Below are 17,217 nucleotides of genomic sequence, written 5' to 3'. Positions count from 1 at the left end.
TCTTTCAGATAATAGATGTGGTTTGGTACTTTTCACAAACTTAAAAAGGTTTTTGGAAGTTACAAAAACATCAAATAGTTTAGACGTCTGAGGAGTCCTCTGCTTTGACAGACTTGGAACTTTTTTAAAGAAAAAGCCATCACACTTTCCTTCAGTTGAGCACCCTGAGATTTCCTTTGAGTCTTGAGTTGTTTCAGGATTCAGGACAGCATTCTGAGTTACCTCCTGTTGCAAGATGAAGGAATCCCTTCTCAGAGAAAACTTGTGTGGTAAATTTGATTTTCTCAAAAATGGCCAATGGACAAAGGTTATTGAAGGTTTGGGGATAAAAGGTGTCTAGCTGTCCTCCATCTCTCATTCTCTTCATAATAGATTATGGCTAGATTAAATATTTCACCAGTTTATTCATTGTATTTTCTTATTTGATGAGAAGGATGAAATTTTTGAATGCATACATACATATTTCTTTAGCTTGCAGAATGTATATATACTTTTTACATTTCTCCCCTACTAAAAAAGTTAAGTTTTTTACAGGTTAAGAAAATGATCATTTATAATTCACCCAAAGTTGGCATATTTGTTCCATCGTTTCAGTATACAAAAATATTGTTTTATTTGTACTTACTGCCTGTATACAACCATATGGTCAGGCTGTTTTGTTCTAAGTTGACTTTTAATTCAGAGATTAGGCAGCTAAGTCCAAGTTTGGCCTAGTGATCACTCCTCCATCTTCCCAAGCTGGGGGGACCTATTTTTGTAGCTCATGTTCATCTCTTGTGGCTCTTTTAACACGTTCTTCCAGTTCTTACCAAGCATCTGAGACTTGGTTCATCACAGCCATTAAATTTACTTTTGCTAACACAGGGTAACAAATAATGCTTTTCCTAGACGAGTTATTTGGAAAGCCATCTTGGCAGACCAAGACAAAACAGATTTGGTAGTCCAGAATCTATCCTCATTCATCTGCAAACTAGTGACATGGTCTTCACCACCAATTCAAAGAGATTGCTTCAGTAACTGGCTCTAAGATTTGTTTTATCCCATAACCTTATTAAGTTTTAAGCATCTTGAATCAAGTTGGTCTCCTTTTCTAGTATCTAAAACCTAAGATCCTACATAACTATTCACTATTCTAAAGCGTGAATTGTTAAACTATTAAAACTTTATTGAAACAATTTACCTTTGTCCTTCCAGACTGTCATATTTTGCCAGATTCAAGGATTGGGTCAACAGAGCCAATGGGCAGCTGACACAAAATCTGTGTATTTTTAAGATCCTGAGGCCCACCCAGTGTCCTCCTAATGTACCACAGCATATTCAGTTATGTCTTTATAACCCAGTAATATCTCCTGACTACACAAAAAGTAAATGGAAAACAGAGAAGTTCCACCTCTACATACTGAATTAAATTTTATTTTAAAAGGTGAAGTTTTATATATTCTTTGAAAAAATGAAAATCCAAAAGTTTTAGAATTAAGTAACGAGACTTCAACATTATAAAGCTATTTATAACAGTAAGTAAAGTAGTGGTAATGTTTTACCCTTATAAAAATGTCACAGAATTCAAATCACAACTTGGATCCTCAACGATTCAAGTAGTGTCTTATCTTATACAATAAGGGTTTGATCAGTTTTAAGATAAAATTCCCCCAGATACGCTGTCTTCAAGTCCTCTAATCTCCTGGTCCATCAGCTCACAGTGGGATAGCTGGCTGCTGTGGCAATTCCACAGTGGTTGTTCTGGTCTTTGGCCATTTTTACGTAGCCATTACAGCCCCATTCTGGACCCCAACTGAAAGAAGAGCACATTTTCTGTTTTATACAAAGAATCAAGTACACATTAACTTCATTAACAATAATAGTTAATAATTAAAATAGAACTTTCCACTTATCAGGCACTATTCTAATTACTGTTACATACAGTAGTAAGCATGCTAATTCCCATGAATCCTTAACATTTAAAGATAGGCAACTGAGACAGAGGTACAATTCCAACATGCTAGTCTATTTCTACATGCTATCTTAGACCTCATCTCAGTTCAAGAATTTTAGTGGTGAAAACTGATCCTGACAAACCTCAAGCCTTGGAGTTGTAAAGCAGCATAAAATGGCAGGACCCCAAATGATAACAGGAACAATGCACAGAGCCCACTGGACTCTTGGAAAATCTTTCCAACTTAAAGAGTCAGCAGTTATTTGTGCTGAGTGTAGCTTGCTGAAAAACTGACATAGAAAAAGGAAACCAGCCCTTAACTCTATAGGTGCAACATACTTTATCTGAAACTCTTGGGGCCCGATTTATTTGAGTAAAAAAAAAAATTAGAATTTAGAAATGTAATGTTACAAATACATTGTAATTCCAACACTCTTGCTACAAAATCTTGTAATCAAACATCAGCACCTTTTACTTTTATAAAAGTATCAGCATGTTCACACTTAAGTGGGGGAAAGACTTGTGGGATTTCAAAGTTGAACTTTTTTGGACTTGAAATCAAATACTGATTCCAAACAAGCATGTGCTTTTCAATTTAATATATATAACATTTGGAGTTTTTTACCTGTTCTTGACAATCCAAAATTTATTGTTATTTGAATCTGTTCCTTCAAAGCCATAGCCAACCACCAGTACACCATGATCCAGATCTTTGCTGCTGCAATCTGGATCAAAATAAATGCCTAGGAGAATAAAATTCAATGTCAGGGTAAGAAGCTCCAAGTGACACATGACAGTAACTCACCCTATCTACCAGTTAAGAAAGACATCTCAAAATTCAATTAAATGTTATAAACAAATTCCAAACTAATGCTTAAATATTTACCAAAAAATTGTTAAGGCTCATAAAAAAGGAAAAGTCAAACTCAACTCACTAGGAATCAAAATTAAACTAAATCCAAGATATCTTCTACTTGAAAAAATACAAAGATTTCTAAAGGTAAGATCTAGTTACCAAGACTAAGGTGATTTAGCCACTCCTATTATTTAGCATAATCCTTTCTATTCCTAAAAGGAAGTAGCACAAGACAAAGTTAACACTTGAGGTACAGGGTTCTTCACAGTTCTAAGTAAACACTTTAAAAAAAAAAAAAAAAAGTCCAACAATTGGACAGTAGTTATGTCAATTATTTGTATTTATGGAATTACATAGCCATTTAAAAATATTTAAGGAGAGTCTCATGTCTCTCTCATGCCTAAAGTATGTCAAATGGAAACATCACTATTATTAAATGCACACTCAAAATTCTACAGTCTTGGAAAGCAGGACTCCAAACCAAAAAGTCAACTGCAGTGTTTTCCAATTTTGCCTGCCTAATTTTCAATAGTAAAAATATCAACACCTACCTGATTTATAGAACTGGAAGGACGAATGTCCTGCATCAATAGCAACAGAGATGGGTCCTACAGTTGCCACTGCCTTCATAAGTGCCCTCTCTCGTTGAGGGATGTCCACGAAGCCAGTGTCATTGGCAACAGAATACTCAGGCTTGTAGTTACAGCTATCTGTGTCCTATTAAAGGTAAAGGGGAAAGAAAGTTGATCACTAGGAGCTGATCATGAGTTCTAGGATCTCAGGACTCAGCAGTTTGCAGTTGTTTTTTTTTTTTTAAATTTCATTAACATATAATGTAATATTTGCTTCAGGAGTACAGGTCTGTGTATCATCAGTCTTACACAATTTACTGCACTCACCATAGCACATACCCATAAGTCAGCCACCCTATCCCTCCCCTTCCACCCCCCAGCAACCCTCTGTTTCCTGAGATTAAGAGTCTTATGGTTTGTTTCCCTTCCCGGTCCCATAGTTTGCAGCTTAATGATGTCCAAGTCAACTTTGTTGTAAGTCAACAGCAAAACAGTACTGGCTGATTTGAAAGTGAAAATCAGCAGTATGTTTTTTTCAGTGAAAACCCAAGTCTACTTGTCCATAAGAAATCTTACACTATGGAGATTATGTCTAGAATGGTAAATAAAGTCTCCAAGTTACACAGAAACTATACACTAACCATCTATTCAGAGAACCTGTCCAAAAGCTGATAATTTATAGTGGCTGTTTTCTGTCAGTTTACGTCTAAAATGTGAATGCTGAATAAAATGCCTGTTATCTTTGAAAATGTTTAATACAACTTTCAAGAGGAGGGCTGGAATAACAAGATAAGGAACTCCATTTACCCTTGCAAGATACGGATAGGATTCCTCTGAGTCCAGGCCTCCGTTGTCCTTAATATATTGGAAGGCAAAATCCATCAGGCCACCATTGCAGCCCTGATTGCCTTGAGACCGAGAGCAGTCCACCAGGTTCTGCTCACTCAGTGACACAAGTTTACCAGTTTTCCGGAACATCTGTCCTTCAAGAGCACCAGTTGCACTAAAAGCCCAACAAGAACCACACTGACCCTGAAAATAAAAAAGTTATCAGTTTACAAGACAACAATAGCCCATATACCTAAATATTCTTAAAACAAAAAAGCAAACTGATGTCACTCCAGACTACCAAAGCTAGGACACTAATTCCTTTTGGCTTTACTCTTAGAAGGAGACCTAATATTATCGTACCTGATTCTTCACAGGAGTTACATAGCCTTTCTGAGTCCAATCCACAGATTTGGGGATCTCAGCAAAGAGAGGTTCTTGGAACACTTTCCCTTTCCTGTGTTTCTGGTTTCGAAAGCCATTCATCACCTGCCTGAATTCTTCATTGGTCTTAAGGAAAAGTAAGTAAAATGTTGAAAAAATGAGGTTATTCTGCTAAAGTACAAAGAGGAAGCACAAAAAGTTCAGCAATCCAAGCTACACTCACCATGTCACCGAAGGCATTCATTGCCATCGTGAAGCCATGTTTCCCTTGGCTGTATTCCCGATTATGCAGTTCAATCATTTTCATATTCTTCTCCCACACTGCTCTCCTCCAACCTTCTTCATTCTAGAGGCAAATATGTAATATACCTTTATTTCTACTTAAAACCGAGCCCCTCACCAAATGGATTTGCAGACAGATCGGGAGAAAAACCATAGCTAGGGATGGCTTTATATTTCTGCTGGAGCTGTTCTCCAACAACCATACAACAGGAATTATGCCCGTATTATACTCAAAAATGGGTGCCATTAAGGTACTGCCTTGGTAAAAGCTGATTTCTGGATGCTACTCTCCACCTAAACGCCCAGCAAGGAGGGCCTTTCTCTCGTGGTCCCTCTGGACAGTTTCACGTTACCAACCATGCCATATAATCTTCTGTGCGTTGCCTTCCACTGGTACCACTGTGAATCTAAGCTTTGGTCGAGTTCTGGAGCTGCTGAGGCTATTCCCAAGCAAAGGGCAGTCAGGAAGAGTGAAGTATTCATGTTTCAAAAACCTAGTAAAGAGAATGAAGTGAATAATCAATGAGATGGATCCTTTTTAAAAAGCCATCCTATTTTGTCCTGAGATGCTGTGGAGTAAAAATGCTTAAATCATCTTCCCAAATATTTACAGGTCTGTGAAGAAGGTTATGGATGTGGGTGGAGAAAAACAGGTCAAGGACTTAAAACAGTGGAGATATGATTCAGCCATCAACTGAAAAACAGGCTGACAAGTGCTGTAGGAATTGAAACTGACTTCACTTTAACAGCGCGGTGACAATTTAGATTTTGATAGGGGTCTCAGAATCTTAGAGCAACTAAGAAACTGTTGGTCCGAGTTATTTACTGAAAATACCGAGGTGACCCAGGAAATCTTATTTATCAGGACACCTGATCTCAAGTAAGGGCAGGGAACCCCCAAGACTTGGGTAGCCACTTCACACTTTTCTTTTAGACTAACGTACAGCACGTCGTGAGACTGATCTTCAAACCGCCAGTTCTTGCACTGAAAACTTTCTGAAAGACCTTCCCAAGAAGTTGGGCAGGAGTGCGCAGTCCCCACATTTGACCTCTGCCGCCAACACTCCCATTCACTCCCCCAAATCGAGGACGTGGTCACGAGGCACAAAGAAGTCCCAAGCCCCCAGTTCCCGACCCCGACCTGGCCAAGGCTCTGCCAGGGATCAGAGCACTGTCCCAGGCGGGGCCAAGAACGGCGCGAAAGGCGGGGCCGGGCCGGGGGCTCTCCATCGGGCTCGTCGCTCTCAGCTTCCAAAGGATGTTGATGCACGGCCCTGCAAGGAGTGCCGGGCCCCGCAGCCAGTGCGTAAGTCACGCTGCCATGTTAACTCCTTAGCCAGGCCGGTCCCGCCGCGGCCCAGCTATCGGACCTGTGCCCGCCACGGCCCAGAGGCCGACCGATTCCTGCACAGCCCAGGGCCTCCCAGTGGTCTCGGCACCTCCCTGCGTTCCCCAAACCGTCCTCCCCCGACTTCCCACCTCAAGGCTTACAGGATCCAAGCAGCGTCGACTCAGCCGCCTCACCTCCAGGGGCGCAGATGTTCTTATTTACAAGGGTCGCACGCGCCCCTCGTCCGAGCCCCGGGGTGGACCCCCCTCCTTTAGTCCCTGTCCCCTACGCAGTGGGTCCCCACACTGAGACGCTGACCTACGGCGTCCACAGCTGCGCAGGCGCACTTCACAGACGCACGCACCCCTTCCAGATCGGCGAGGCTTGGGATTCTGACGCAGTCGCTTCTGACTCAGCCTTTAAGGTCTCTGGATTTCTGTCCGCTCGGCCCGCCCTTACCGCCTGCCCGCGCGGCGATTGGCTGCGCTGGCCTGTGGGGCAGGGCCTCCATGCGTGGGACTCCCAGCGCGTGACTGGGCTGGGTCTCAACTTGTCCCAGGGCAGCTGGGACCTGCTTTGGTGGGCGCGGGCATGTTGCGGAGGAGGGAAGCATACATTGTACGTTGTATGTATTATATATTGTATTCTTATAGTAAGCTAGAAAAAAGAAAATGTTACAAAAAATCGAAATGAAGAAAAAATACAGGTACAGTATTCTAGGGTATTTATCAAAAGAACTATGGATGTAACTGAATTCCACATTTCAAACCTGTGTTGTTCAAGGGTCAACTGTATGTAAAGATTTAAGGAAATTAATTCAGAAGTGTTTCTAAAATTTTCTTTTTTTAATTGCATAAGAAACACCCATTGTAGAAAATATGTTTTAGAAAATGAACACCCCATCCACATTTCAAACCTGTGTTGTTCGAGGGTCAACTGTATGTAGAGATTTAAGGAAATTAATTCAGAAATGTTTCTGGAATTTTCTTTTTTTAATTGCATAAGAAACACTCACTGTAGAAAGTATGTTTTAGAAAATGAACACCCCTATCCTCTCCTTCCTCTTTTCTAAGCATATCTTTATATATATGTTTTTCTTTTTACAGAAATGGAGTCATAGTGCATGCCAATTTGTAGTTAGTTAAAATTAAGTCTGTAGAAGCAAAACCAGACAAATATTTTTAAAAGTCAGCAATAACTACAAATTTCATTTTATGGCCTTTAAAAGTACACACACAGCTAAGGGCCCAAAGTTCTCAGGTGGTTACAGAAGTGTATTGCATATGGCTGGCCTTGGTTTTTTGTTTTATCTTAAAAAAAAAAAAAAAGTAACCATGGTGGTCAATACATGTGGAAATGAATGAAGACCACCCACATAATACAAAAAGGAGACCATTCAAAAACAGCCTGAGTGAAGAAAACTTTAATTATGAAAAAAGAGAAGCTTCTGTAAGAGGCTGTTGTCATGGGGAAGCTGGAGGAGAAATAACTAGAAATGGAATCTCGTTTATGTGATTGGTTTGGGGAGAATATTTGGATTTCTTTGGTTTGTCCTGCTTTGGAAGAAGAGGTAAAGAGAAACTGATAGCCATTCAGCAAGTCCTGATTGTTTGGAGACAGTTGCTTGAGAGGTTTCTTTTGTGGGTTAGAGTTCTTTGTCATGTAAAGTCTGGCCATTGTTTGTTAACTCAGTCAATCACAAGAAATCTAAATTATTCTAGCACGTGTGGGTTTTACAGTTGCCCTGGGGTCACAGCTCTTTAAGATTGCACAGGGTGGAAAAACCTGCTACCCTGTGAATGCCTGCACTTTAGGCAATAGTCTGGCGGAAGGCTGCCTGGCAGGTGCTGCTCCAAAGAATGGCATCATCTTTGCGTGCTGGAATGTAATACAAAATCAATGGAGGGTGAAATGGCCTCTATTGCAGTTATGCTCAAAACCTAAAATTAAATCAAGGAATATCTAAATTCAGGAGAATTATAGGAGAAAGCCATTTAAGCAAGAGAGTGGAAGATATTATTGCTCCAACTCGTAATATATACTTATACATAATCTGTTAAATAATGCATTATAGAAATGTGTATTACTAACCGTTGTGTTCCTTTTCTTCTTATTCTGTTGCTGTTCCTTTGCAAAACAACTTATATGGGTGCTAATATTAAAATAGTCACATTTTAGTTAAGCGACCAAGACTTAGCTCTCTCTGCCTTTGATAAATTCAGCAAGTTAGAATTTCCCAATTCCTATTTAAAATGCTGTCTTTGTGAAAATATATTCTTATGTGCATGTCTAGATTTCTTTGGCTCACCAGTAAAACAGGATGTAATTTTTTACTTTATCTCCGGAAATTTTAAACAATCCAACTTAATGTTATTCAAGACCCTGGGGCCACTTAACACCTCTCCCCAAAATAACAACTGCTCGAATTTGTTTAAATTCAATGAACCAAGACTTATTCTTAAAAACATTGTCCCGACAACTGTCCATTTGTAGAATGATTTATTATAATTTATAATTTCATGAAAAAGAGCCTGTTTATGATAGATGTTCACATGAAGCCACTTATGAAATAATTTTTTGAGCTTCTGTAACCTTGTTTTTCCTATACAGTTAAATAGCAATTCCTTAAGTAAATCAATTAACAAGAATTAGTTAAACTTTTACTTTGTGCTCACTGTCCTTTCCTGACACATTCTACATGTAACTTCACTAATAGCTTCACTGAAGCTCAGTCTTTCCATTTTAAAATCTGAGATTAACTACAATAATCTTGATTTTACAGCATATGAGCACAGCTATGATCAATATTATTTAAATGAGATTATGGCAAAGCATCTTGATATAGTAGGTAACAAAAGAGCTGACCTTGTGGGATTTTCCCCACCACCAAGAAGATAATCCACAAACTCTCCTTTGGTTGCCAGAGGATCTCTTCCTTAAATCTGAAAATAAAAAAACAGTTGTTTCATGAAACAAGATGTATCAGTTTCTAATGGTGCTATAACACATTTCCATGAAGTTGGTGGCTGAAAACAACAGGAATTTGTACTCTCACAGTTATGGAGGGCAGAAGTACAAAGTGGCATCACCTAACTTGCAAATCAGTTGTTGCAGGACTGTGCTCCCCCTGGAGCTCTAGGGCAGAACCTGTTCTTTTCCAACTTCTGGTGGCTTTAGCCACTCCTTGGCTTGTGGCACATCACCCCATCTCTGCCTCTGTTGTCACATTGGCTTCTCCTCTTTTTTTTTTTTTTTAATTTTTTATTTTTTATAAACATATATTTTTATCCCCAGGGGTACAGGTCTGTGAATCACCAGGTTTACACACTTCACAGCATTCACCAAAGCACATACCCTCCCCAATAATCCCACCCCCTTCTACCAACCCCCCTCCCCCCAGCAACCCTCAGTTTGTTTTGTGAGATTAAGAGTCACTTATGGTTTGTCTCCCTCCCAATTCCATCTTGTTTCATTGATTCTTCTTCTACCCACTGGCTTCTCCTCTTTTGTATCTGTCAAATTTCCCTCTACCTCCCTCTTACAAGAACCCTTGTGATTGCATTTACAGCCTATCCAGGTAATCCAGGGTATCTTTCCCTCTCAAAATCCTTAATCACATTTGAAAAATCTTTGCCATGGTAAAGTACCCTTTACAGGTTTCAAGGATTAAGATCTGATATCTTTGGGGGCCATTATTTAGTCAACTGCAACATGACATAAATAAAAACTAGTTTCTTGACAAGGCTGATCAACTTTGTGTTTAATATAGACTGGCTTGAGTAGGACAGCTATGCTCTAAACTGTGTGAACTTCCCACTCTGTACATTTGCTCATGTCTCTTACTACAGATGCTTCCTGCCTTGACTCTTCTGTTAGTGCAATGTTTGACACAGTTTTTTAAGTTTCAAGACTCCCACACAGCCGCTTTTATTACCCATTCCTCCCCACTCCCCTTACTCTTTGCACAGCCATCTATTCCAGGATCTCTGCATGTGAAAGCATTGTTCACTCATCCCTTCCTGAAGACATTTCTGGTTTGGGCATTGAGCATCTCCCTATGGCAACTGTTCCTGTTAATAAAGTCTCTCTTTACAAATGTAGGTTCTTAAATTTTCCCCCCATGGTACCCTGAATCATTATGGTAATATCATTTGTGCTACTAAGAGTTAGCTTGCACATACATGTGCCAGGGGTTTATTCCACAGGAAAAGCATCTCCACAGGAGAGTACCAGTTACTCCTGGAAACTAAAGTATTATTAGAAAAGATAACTGTAATGATGATAATTGTGAAGATGATAATGATGATATCGACCAAATGAAGATAGCAACAGCTAAATAACACTGGGTGCCAGGCGCCATTCTGAGCATGTTCTAGCTGCTCTGTCATTTATTCTTTTTTTTTTTTTTTTAAGATTCCATTTATTTATTTGACAGACAGAGATCACAAGTAGGCAGAGAGGCAGGCAGAGAGAGAGAGAGAAGGAAGCAGGCTCCCCGCCGAGCAGAGAGCCCCACGCAGGGCTTGAACCCAGGACTCCGAGACCATGACCTGAGCCGAAGGCAGAGGCCCAACCCTCTGAGCCACCCAGGCACCCCATCTGTCATTTATTCTTCACAACAACTCTATGGCAGTGGTTCTCAAACTTGAGTGAGCATCTGAATTCCCTGGGGGCTTGGGAAAACTGATTGCTGACCTTCGTGGGTTTCTGAATCAGTTTCTGATACAGTGGGTCTGGCAGGGGTTTGAGAATTTGCTTCTCTAACAAATTCCCAAGCAATGCTGGTTCTACTGGTCAGAGGACCCACTTTGAGAATCACTGCCCTAGTACAGGGGTGCTATTGTTTACCCCATTTTATAGATGATCACATACCCCATTTTATAGATGGTCACAGCATGGGGTATACAAAAATCAAAGGTGATTCAGGTTCTTCTCTAGAGTAAAGAGAGAACTTAAATGTACTTCAGGACAGCAGAGTTTAGAAAAGAGACTTTGCCCTCTTCCCTCAGCCCTAGCCCCCATCACTTACTTGGCAAACTGGGTTCTGGGTGCCAGGGGGCAGTAGGAGAAGTGGAAAATAAGCATAGAGGCCATGGTGAGATATAGTGTCAAAGCTCCCTAGGGCCGGGCTCTACACTTGGACTTCAGTGTAGGTTTACCTGGCATCAGGCTGAAAGGAGAGGAAGACAGGTGAGCCATGCAGAAGGCATTGCTGCCCTCACTGGGCTGGGCCTCCACATCTTCCTGCCCAACCAGCTTCCAGGAAGATGTTTTGTCCTGTGCCTCCTGGCTGTTTCCTTGCTTAATCATTTCTCAAAAACAAAAGCTCTGTTACCTTAGCTGTGTTCAATTCATTGTCAGATTTTAAGCCTGTCTCTGATGACAGTGCTTCAGTGATTAATAGTTTTGAGAAGCTCAGGTATTTAAAAAGTGAGGTTCACTCATTTGCTAATTCTAGAAACACACATTGACAAAAACCATTCTTCTTAAAAAATTTGAGACCATGAAAAGGAAATAAACCTGTGCAATCAAACATCTCCAATTTGCTATATAATTCCTTCAAAACCAAAACCAGGGAAATATTTTAAATAGAAGCTTTGGTAATTTTGCTGAGTTACTGACACCACACGGGTGGTTTACCTTTGTTTTCTCTTTTGTCCTGTGTTCCCTCTCTGCCCTTGCCTGTTGTTATCCACCACCCACCACCCAGTAGTTGCTGCCTTCTTACCTTGGTTTCATTGTCCTCAAAGCAGACCTGTAACTGCAGTTTTGAGTATGTCTAAAACTTTATCCTCAAATTCATACCGTCCACCGAAGAACCCAGCTTTTATTTTTGAGAACTAACTCACCCTGTGAATAAGGAATCTGGGGTGCCTGGGTGGATCAGTCGGGTCAGCCTTTGTCATCAGCTCAGGTCATGATCATGAAGTCTAGGAATGGAGTCCCACATCAGGCTGTCTGCTCAGTGGGGACTCTGCTTCTCCCTCTGCCCTTCACCCTGCTCATGCACATGCGCCGGCTCTCTCTCTCTCTCAAATAAATAAATACAATCTTAAAAAACATGAAGAATCTGAATTTTATTCAAGATCATAGGTCTTCATGAATGGTCCGATGAAATAGCATGTAAGAGTTCAGTATAGAATAGCCAGTTCTGATCCAAGGAAGAAACAACTACTTTTTTTTTTTTTTAAGATTTTAGTTTATTTATTTATTTGACAGACAGAGATCATAAGTACGCAGAGAAGCGGGGTGGAGGTGGGGTGCGGAGAGCAGGCTCCCTGAGGAGCAGATAGCCCTATGTGGGGCTCCATCCCAGTACCCTGAGATCATGATCTGAGCAGAAGCAGAGGCTTTAACCCGCTGAGCCACTCACGGGTCCCAACAACTACTCCTTTTAAATACATTTTATTATTAACAGAATCCTATGCTCAGATGATGTTCTTTTATTCTAGGAGATAAATCAGGCCCATTGCAGAATTACCAGCTCCCCCCAGTGTGTAGCCGCACTACACACTGAATTAGTAAGGCTTGGAGTCTGGTTGTCTTGCCTGAGTGTTTCCTTCCTATCATCCCAGGTTTCTCATCCAGGGAGCAAGATCACACAAGGTGGCAATTCCAAAGCTAATTAGCATCTACACTGTGGAAATGGCATATGTGTCTTCTAAATCTACACATCCCTCTGCATAGTGCCCTACCCCCTGCAAACACTTTCCCAGTTTATAAATTTCCATGAGCTCAATGTAGAAGTTATTGACATGCAATGCTCACTGATGGTATCCAGTGATGGTTTGCATGACTCTGTGGAAAATAAGTGGAATTTGATAGAAAGAATTTGGGAAGTAGTAAAGAAGAGTTTTCCCTTAAATTCAAAGAGGGAAATGGAAGTAAAAAAATCATTTGAATGACATGAGAAAAGTATTTTAGTTGTATCAGGACAACAAGCAAAACTAAGTTACATGTCTTATCTCCCCAACTAAAGTGTCTTGAGGGACAAAGACTTTGTTTTATAGTACTGAGGTTCCCCAGAATATGATAGATATCACTGAAAATGTAAATATCACTGCAAAATGGCAATTATTGGGCCAAGAGAGGAATCACCGCCAATTTGATTAAACTCCATGAAGACCCTGCACTTGGCCCAGAGCTCAGTGGGTCTCAGGTATACTTGGGAAACTTCTCTGGCTCCCAGGATACAGAAATCCTAGATCCTTCTCACTGTCCTTGAGATGCTTAGAAATGTCACAGGCAGCTTAGAGATCCCTAACAGAGAAATTAGCCATCAAGTGTCTCTTAAGTCCTGAACAGACCAGTCCTTAGGGTGCTTGTGGATACTATAACTCTGCTGGAGTTCACCAGGGCAGTGCAAATAGTCCCTGTGTGTGGCCTCTTGGGATGGTAACCAAGTGGCTACTATTGCTTTCCTGATCCCAGGGAGTGGAGACCCTTTTCTGCTGTTCTACTTCATGGTGAACCCTAGTGGTTCATTGAGGAGAAAAAGAAATAGTTGAAGGTGCATGAGAGAAATGGTAAAAATGAGCATTGAGATAGGACTCATATTAATCAAGTGTTTAATCCAGCGATTTCCAAGAATACTACCATAATTAAGTCATTTGGTGTAATATTGTTGTATTTCCCCCTGCTGAGCACAAAGAAGAAAGCTTTCTTTAAGCACAATGGGAGTTTGCCATCATAAAAACAGATGATTTAGGGACACTCAGTGGCTCGGTTGGGCATCTGCCTTCAGCCGCAGTCATGATATTGGTGTCCTGGGATCAAGTCCCACATTGACTCAGTGGGAAGCCTGCTTCTCCCCCTGATTGTGCTTTCTCTTTCTCTGATAAATAAATAAATAAAATCTTAAAAAATAAATAAATAAATAAAAACAGATGATTTGGAAGTTTTGCCTAATTTGTGAAAGGGAAAAAATTGGGTACTTATCTGAATTTCATTTCTGTTTTACCTTTTTGGATTGAAGAAGTGATGAAAAACCATTAATGATTTTTTTGTTTGTTTATTATTTTGGTAGGTAGGTAGAAGAGAGAACTGATAAATAAGGATGTCTGCTGTAAATACTAAACTTTGAATACTGAAATTACAGAATATCACAAAGCTTCTATTTTAAAATCTTTCAATGTTACAACCATATCTGCATTAAAACAGTCAATGGAAAAATGACAGACCAATAAACAACAATTTTCAGTACTTCTGAACCCAGTTTACCACCTGATTGCCCTGTCTTTGGAATGTAGATAACTCCAATCTCATCTTCAGTAGGCATAAACTTTGCACAAATAATTTACTTTCTCCAAGCCCTGGTTTCACACATTATAAAATGTGGGTAATACTAATGACCTCATAAGCTTGTATTAAAAATAAAATGAGATAACGTGAATGTTATATGCAGCCATTTATAGAATTTGTCCCTTGAAAATTCAACCAAAAATTATTGAGAAATATACAAAAGTTTGCACCATATGCCTCCGACTGTTCTATCAGACTGGAATACCAATCCTTGTTTTTTCTGTGAACACAGGAGGACCTGCAAAGGTTAATAATGAGGTCACCACAGGAATACTTTGGGCAGAGAGGTAGAGAGACTCAATGGCACAGTGAGTTATTGCAAAATAATTCAACCCAAAGGCACACTAACATCGCAGCAAAAATTGTTGGCATTGAGATAAGTGTGTACTGACCATGCTTATGGCTTTGACCATTCTTACATATCTAGAATCCTACTGTAAAGCATTAAAGGAGTGTATAACTTGATTCAGGGGAAAGTTCTCAATAACCATAAAACCATGGGAGCTTCCATTCTTCGCATTGCAGATTGTCTTCTGCCAGATTTCTTTAAATTTTTTACCTTATTGTCTTAGGAAGCTCTCCCCTTTAGGGATTCACTTGGACTGATGAATGCATTTGAAATCCTCTAAGAACAGTGATAGAACTGTAAAATATGCTTCCATTCCATCTGAGGAAAAGTGGTAGGTATAAGACAAGGGTCTTGAGGAGTTCAGCTTAATTTTCACAGCCCTGGCTGAGAGCTCCAGGCCTGAGCCAAGACTGACATGAAAGACTGGCCCTTGCCCTTACCACCAGCTCTCTAGCCAGGTGTGTGGGACTGGGTGTCCTCTCCATTTCTTCCTTTGCAAATGACCTGCACTCTGTTCCTTCTGGGGACTCTGTATAAGGCGTTAGGGAAGGGCAGGGGCTCAGGATAATGACAGTACAATGTCTGTGATGTAGTATTGGAATGTGTAGGTGAGGCTTGGTGGGGTGCGGTTGAGAGCTGACAACCAAAAAAGAAATCTTGAGACACCTTTGGTGCAAAATGGTCATCTTATTAAGGCACGGGGACAGGACCCTGGACAGAAAGCTGCTGTGCCAAAGTGGTTTGTGAGGGGTGACTGATTACATACTTGGGAGTTGGGGGAGATAAGGAAAAGGGAAGTTTTCAAAGAACTTTCATGTGTTAAAATGGACCTACAATACACTGGAGCCTTGTCAGGTTAAGGTTGTTTTTCCCTAAGGCAAAACATATTAACTTTAAGACAGTTGGGAGGATACCTGGGTGGCTCAGTCAGTTAAGCCGCTGCCTTTGGCTCAGGTCATGATTTCAGAGTCCTGGGATTGAGACCCACATTGGACTCCTTCCTCAGTGGGGAGCCTGCTTTTCCCTCTGCTGTGCGTGTGTACTCTCTCTCAAATAAATAAATAAATAGATAAATAAATAAATAAATAAATAAATAAATAAAATCTTTTAAAAAACCCAATTGGGCGCTTTCTGGAGGACCATTTTACTCGGACTGCCTCAAGTATTTGTCAGTGGGCTGCAGATTAAAAGGACATTTAATTTTATCTACTTTCCTTTGGGAAGTTAAATTATTGATGAGAATGCTTTTTTTCTTATAAATCACTAAGACATTTGAACACTGAGAGAGATTCAAGTTCTACAAGACTATAATCTCTATAAAGTTAACCATTTGTTTCTCCTTCGCTTAGCTTTAGGGCAGCCAGGGATTCCTGAGGAATGTCACACATATCCCACCTGGGAGTGGGGGAGTGGGGTGTGGGGAGTCAGCTTGAGCTTTGTCCTCAGCTTGCCTTCTGCTACCTCATCAACTGAATTCAGGAAATGATGTTTTGCCATGCATTCATTCTATGAATCCTTACTGAGTCCCTTTATGTCAGGTCCTGTGCTGAGGAATCAAAGAGGAGCAACCACTGATGCACTCCCTGCACTGGGGAAGCTTACATCCAATGAAGCAGTAAGTATGAATCAATTACCTCTGGATAATACCTTTGGACTTGTGCTTTCTTTATTTGTCATTGACCTGGAAATCTTGGCAGTTTGTCATTTGAAAGTGAGGTTTCCATGTAGCATCCCATCCCCCTGTCAGGGGGAGCCTAAGAAACTACAGCATCCTCATCTCCAGATTTCATCAAGAAAAGCAGAAGTCCTGAATGACATGAAATAAAAGACATTCCAACCAAGGCTGCATCGTATTCATCATAGATCAAATGTGCCTGGTGGATTTGGGTATTTCTGCCCAAATTCTAGGACTTGTTATCAGTCACCTGGTTCAGCACTAGCTCATTCTGTTGAGACCTGGTGTCTGGCCTCTATTTTCAAGGAGTCACCTCATTGTGCCATTGAGCCTATCTACCTCTCTGCCCAAAGTGTTCCTATGGTGACCTCATTATTAACCTTTGCAGGTCCTCCTGCATTCACAGAGAAAACAAGGATTGGTATTCTAGTCTGAGAGAACAGTTGGAGGCATGTGGAGCAAACTTCGAAGTTTTAACCAAAACATCACTACCTTAGAGTTTTTTCTCAGGAAGCAAAATATTCATCTTTGCAGAATTGGCATGAAATCCATCCCCAGCCCACCACCAAAGGAACTGGCAAAATGTCTAAGATCATAAATAACATCAAATATATAAACTCTTCTATTTTAGGCTTATTACTGTAGCATAGGTATCTTTCGATGACAGTATATAGAGCATTCCGGTATTCACCCATACCATAATGACT

The 17,217-nt window shown here is 40.5% G+C and overlaps 1 protein-coding gene across 2 annotated transcripts; it reads right to left on the bottom strand.

The window, feature by feature from the left end:
- Window positions 1-1,393: 1,393 nt before the first annotated feature.
- Window positions 1,394-6,634, bottom strand: CTSV (cathepsin V). Of its 2 annotated transcripts, none has more exons than XM_032308202.1 (8): window positions 6,504-6,634; window positions 5,213-5,349; window positions 4,797-4,919; window positions 4,553-4,699; window positions 4,169-4,393; window positions 3,341-3,506; window positions 2,559-2,676; window positions 1,394-1,792 (listed from the first exon to the last, which is right to left on the bottom strand). In XM_032308202.1, exons 2-8 carry the CDS (start codon window positions 5,336-5,338, stop codon window positions 1,690-1,692), a joined length of 1,008 nt encoding a protein of 335 aa, XP_032164093.1. In that variant the 5' UTR covers window positions 5,339-5,349; window positions 6,504-6,634; the 3' UTR covers window positions 1,394-1,689. The 2 variants fall into 2 exon arrangements, with proteins under 2 accessions (XP_032164093.1, XP_032164094.1); XM_032308203.1 differs by lacking the exon at window positions 6,504-6,634 and adding an exon at window positions 6,347-6,488.
- Window positions 6,635-17,217: the final 10,583 nt, after the last annotated feature.

This window comes from Mustela erminea, chromosome 12 (assembly GCF_009829155.1).
Source record: "Mustela erminea isolate mMusErm1 chromosome 12, mMusErm1.Pri, whole genome shotgun sequence".
Lineage (NCBI taxonomy): Eukaryota > Metazoa > Chordata > Mammalia > Carnivora > Mustelidae > Mustela > Mustela erminea.
This window is presented reverse-complemented; position numbering and strand designations above follow the sequence as displayed.

What these genes read in the sequence shown, in the direction of transcription:
- CTSV (XM_032308202.1), bottom strand. Translation starts at nt 5,338, where the DNA reads ATGAATACTTCACTCTTCCTGACTGCCCTTTGCTTGGGAATAGCCTCA. An exon ending in ACAGAAGATTATATGGCATG is followed by an intron (nt 4,920 to 5,212) that starts GTTGGTAACGTG and finishes ATTTGCCTCTAG; the next exon opens with AATGAAGAAGGTTGGAGGAG. An exon ending in TAACTCCTGTGAAGAATCAG is followed by an intron (nt 4,394 to 4,552) that starts GTACGATAATAT and finishes TTTTATTTTCAG; the next exon opens with GGTCAGTGTGGTTCTTGTTG.